Genomic DNA, 4,706 nt, shown 5'->3' with positions numbered 1-4,706 from the left:
CAATTTATAGCAGTCAAGTATTTGAATTTTTTACCTATTTCTTCAACTTTCTTGTAAAAATATTGATCAAGTTCATAGCAACATAATTATCTTTGATGTTAATGGATCCCTCCTATAATTTTGTCATATTCCTCATTTTCTGTTTGCGTTTTTGAGTCATTTTCGAAAGAGTTAGAACTTACGACCGAATAGAGACCTACAACGTTTGGTTAAAGGAGTCGAATCATTTCAATTTGGCACGATCACGTGCCTGACACGCCCCACAATTTTCGTGAGAAACAATATATATTATACTTCTTTTACCTTAACGCTAAGTTATTTGTACCTTTTTTCATCTTAAATTACGAAGCATCCCATCACAGTTTACCCCAAAGATTTCTTTATGAGTAAGACTGAATACAACAAAATATATTTTCATATTAAATAACGACGTATGGGTTTATGATCTATATGGATTCCGAAGATGTGTTTCTAAAACTGAAGGGAAGTCTCGGAGGATCAACGTTCCTACTAGAGTTACTTTATCAGGTTTAGTTCTTGGATAAAGAATGAACACCTGATAGTCATCTCATATGCAGCATTAAGAGCTCAGGTTTCTCGACGAAGCGCTTCCACTCGTTGCAGAACCTCGCAACAGTTGCGCCATCCAAAACTCTATGATCAGAACTTATGTTAATCTGAGAAAGATAGGGTCCGATTTAGCCAGGCAGAAAGTATTTCCTATGTTAAAGGAAAAATAAAGAACACTTACTTACCATCATTATCGAAACGGGATACAAATTTCCATCTTTATCGAAGTGAGGTATTTTTTGTATTCGTCCCAAGGCAATGATTGACACTTCAGGCACATTGACCAGAGGGGAACCGAACTTCCCTCCGATGGCGCCGATGTTGCTTATAGTAATAGTCCCACCAGAAACATCATTGGAACTAAGCTTGTTGGATAGAGCAAGTTCTTGCAGTCGTGAAAGTTCTTTTGTTATCTGATAACCAAAGAAAGCGAGTCAAAAAAAACTGTTTGAATGGAAAAAAACCGTCAATAAGAAATGGTGATATTGGAAGATTTGTCCTATAAGTTTGTTAACAGTTACTGGGAGATAGGATACTTGGGAGGGGTAGATCTGTAATTGAATGGAAAGAACCAACTTTTACAACACAAAACGAATGATCAGAAATTGAATTAATTGGCTGGCGAATATCAGAATACAAATAACTAGGACGAGACAATTGGATACTAAAACATAAGAAGGAAAGCAATGCTTTGATATTGCACAGGTAAAACTGACCTCAACGATGGAGAGAGATTGAACCTTCTTTATGTTGGGTACAACCAAACCATGTGAAGTCGCCATTGCAATTCCAATATTGTGAGATCCTGTCATTCAGGAGAAAAAAATGAGCTTGGATAATCATGTATCGTTTCACAAACCAATAGTGAAGAATCTGTCAAAAATATTTAACGGAGCAAATCAAACTACAGGAGACACCTTTGAGCGTCACTTCTTGTGATTCTTCATTGAAGCAACTATTCAGCAAAGGATATCGACTCAATGCCATCGAAAGTGACTTTACCAACAACGGAAGGAAAGTAAACTTGATACCCAGATCGGAAGTCTCATTTTTGAATGATTCTCGGAGATCAAGAAGGGCGTCGCAATTTACCTCTTCAACATATTGAAAATGTGGAATTTTCGCAGCTAAGGTCATGGATTTAGCCATAGCACGATGGAAACCCCTGCAGATGCAAAGCACAGAGTGGTTACAGAGCAGGCCCGAGAAGAAAGGCTCGTATAAGGCTTATTTGACTAATGTCACGAGTTTAGCAGAGGAGATTTTATTAATTAATTCAGATCTCTTTCAAACAAAGTAAAATATACCTTAGGGGGAGGGATCTATCTTCATACTCCCATCCATATGCAGATGAAATGTCCGGGGATTTTTTATCTCCTAGATATTGTTCGGCAGAGGAATCCTCATTGAGGATTTCAGAGCTTTCCTTGAGAATGCCTTTTCTTGCAGCATAATTCAAGATATCTTCTTTAAGGATTCTTCCGTCATGGCCAGTTCCAAGAATATCTTCAATGGTTAAACCTAATTGTTTCGCAAAACTACGAACAGCAGGTGTGGATAACACTCCGTAAATCTTTTCCTTTTTCAGCAAAGAATCATCATCTAACTCATTGATTTTGCAATCCTGCGGAACAATATTCTGTGCAGCCTCATTGCTTGGAAAGACAGAAACATTTTCATCAGTAACCATCTTCAAAAGAGTTTCTCCAACCTATGAGATGACACAAAATCTCAAGCCATTGCAAATTACAGAGCTAAAAAGGGCGAACGTTGTGCTACAAAAATGAGACCATCATTACTAGGGGGACCCGGGATCTTATGTATAGGGAAAGTTAATATGCAGGGTAAAATATTGTCAATCAAATGCATATATTTTTCTCAGAGAATGGTGGACATATTGTAATGATCATGCCATCAACTTTTAGAATTCAATATCCATACAACAATAAGGTCATGACGGAATAACTGCAAACCCAGACAAGAAACATACAAATGTACAATTTACCCAAAAAAAATTGCATTATGTAAATGGTTGATGCTACCTTTACAATGTTCCCAGGAACATGGAGAACCTTGGAAACTTTGCCTTTGTAGCGACTGGTTATCTCTATGGTTGCTTTATCGCTTTGAACCTCACAAAGAGGTTGGAATTCTTCAACTTCTTCCCCCTGCATAACATATCATGAATATCTGATATATTTGCACCAAGTTTAGAACAAGCATAAAATATAACATTACGTTGATGATCAATAATGGTAAAAGCAATGACAAATACAAAGCGTTACAGCCACCGTCAGATGCAGATCTAGGAAGATGTAGGGGGGAGACTCGTAGGATTTGGTGGAGGGGGAACTTGAATTTTTAGAAAATTACAAGAAAAATTTTAAATTTTTTAATCCACTCCAAATTGTTGTGATCTTAAACAGTTCATATAAATCTGATCAGAAAGTACCCATATAGTTCACACGAGCTATGCTCAAGACTGATAGCGAAACATAGTATGGTGAACTTTGACCGATTATTGACAACTCAAATGTTTAATGCTACTGAAAATTTTCTTACATGGATGGAACATTACTATAGTGAAATAGTTAACAAGCTAATACAAAATTTAACAAGTTATTCTCAGATGATTTGAATAATAAAGAAACACGTACATGAATTGATTGGATTAGGACGACAAAAAGTCAGGAAAAAGAAAAAAAAATGCACAATTTGTACTAACAAGAGAACTAAAGGAAGTATTAATCTATCTATGGAACACAAAACAGCTTCATTCTCTAGAAGATATACTACACGTCATCACAAACTCACCTCCTGCACAAACCATTTTAGAAGTTCGCATTCTGCTATACCTTCACCTGTCTGTGCCAAAGGAACATCAACCACCCCACCAACTGGAAAATCAGCCATCGTTTGAGTTGTTAAGGAACACCATCTGATCCCAAATGGAATACTGAGCTGAAAACAGTAGACAAAAAAACATATAAAGCAATAGCATAAAAATTGAATGACATCAGTATTTTATCAGCCTCATAAAATTTTTTAATGACATCTGCACCTACAAATAAAACACACGCATCGAAATTAATCATATCATATGTATGTAAAGGGAAAAATATAACTTGGCAAGTCTTAATTTTGGAATGTTCTGGCAGTCTAACATGCCAATTATTTTAATCTCTCTACTTCATACAAACAGGACGTGCAACCCACATCCACAAGATCAACCCATTTCAAGCAAAACAGGTTGCATACAAGGATGGGTTAAAAATGCGAGCTTGATCTCCATACACAAATTAAAGGAAAATATGTTTCATCCCAAATGTACTTTTAATTTTTTCTACTGCAAACGCAAAGCCCACATACAGAAAAACCAGCAATTTCCAAGAACAGAAAAGGCCCAGCAGCAATGTACTGAAAGTTGGAAACACCGAAACTTACAAATACTCCTTTATCATGATTCTTTGCGCGATGCTTTGTTTTGGGATTAGCAAAAACGGGATCTTGAACCCGAGATACCGAATTCAAAAATTTTTCTCTCTCAACGGCGGTGACCCTCAGCGGCGGAGCCGCAACAGAGGAAATCCACCTCCACCACTGATCACATCTCCACGGATTTTTCTGGTAAATTTCCCGGCAAATCATTGTATAATGAGGCTTCAAGAATGGAAAACAAGCGAGTGTCTATAGAGTTTCTCGAAAATCTTGGGAACTAAATTGAGCTCCCGTATCCTATTGAATAATCGGTTGAGGTAGGCGTAGGAGGACGGTTTGGCCTTAAATCAATGAGGCAGCCAACTATATTTATGACATTATTATTTGCTAAAATCCCAGTTTTATATTATCAGAATTTGGTAGAATATTTGGTTAAAAGAGATTTAGAGTACAAATTTTAAATAATATTATCTGTAAGATAAGATGAAGAGTTGGATTTGAAGTTGATAACAAAAATATTTAAATAGATAATGTTTTATATAAACACATAATTCCCATCTGTTCCTTTTAACTTATGGATAACTCAACCTTTTAGGAACACAAATGGATAATGTATCTTAAAATCCCACGATGGTTTGATTTATTATTATTATTAGTATTAGAAATGATTTTTCTCAACTTTTTTATATTATTTATTG

The 4,706-nt window shown here is 36.1% G+C and overlaps 1 protein-coding gene across 1 annotated transcript; it reads right to left on the bottom strand.

Moving 5' to 3' along the window:
• Nucleotides 1-315: 315 nt before the first annotated feature.
• Nucleotides 316-4,412, bottom strand: LOC140985213 (lipoamide acyltransferase component of branched-chain alpha-keto acid dehydrogenase complex, mitochondrial). Its single transcript, XM_073452992.1, has 8 exons — nt 4,015-4,412; nt 3,385-3,531; nt 2,613-2,738; nt 1,878-2,281; nt 1,488-1,735; nt 1,287-1,375; nt 756-983; nt 316-677 (listed from the first exon to the last, which is right to left on the bottom strand). Exons 1-8 carry the CDS (start codon nt 4,216-4,218, stop codon nt 564-566), a joined length of 1,560 nt encoding a protein of 519 aa, XP_073309093.1. The 5' UTR covers nt 4,219-4,412; the 3' UTR covers nt 316-563.
• Nucleotides 4,413-4,706: the final 294 nt, after the last annotated feature.

The sequence above is a fragment of the Primulina huaijiensis genome, chromosome 9, assembly GCF_012295235.1.
Source record: "Primulina huaijiensis isolate GDHJ02 chromosome 9, ASM1229523v2, whole genome shotgun sequence".
Taxonomy (NCBI): Eukaryota; Viridiplantae; Streptophyta; class Magnoliopsida; order Lamiales; family Gesneriaceae; genus Primulina; species Primulina huaijiensis.
Note: the sequence above shows the minus strand (reverse complement) of the source record. Positions and strands in the feature narration are given on the sequence as shown.

What these genes read in the sequence shown, in the direction of transcription:
- LOC140985213 (XM_073452992.1), bottom strand. Translation starts at nt 4,218, where the DNA reads ATGATTTGCCGGGAAATTTACCAGAAAAATCCGTGGAGATGTGATCAG. An exon ending in GATAGATCCCTCCCCCTAAG is followed by an intron (nt 1,736 to 1,877) that starts GTATATTTTACT and finishes TTGCATCTGCAG; the next exon opens with GGGTTTCCATCGTGCTATGG. An exon ending in ACAAGAAGTGACGCTCAAAG is followed by an intron (nt 1,376 to 1,487) that starts GTGTCTCCTGTA and finishes CCTGAATGACAG; the next exon opens with GATCTCACAATATTGGAATT.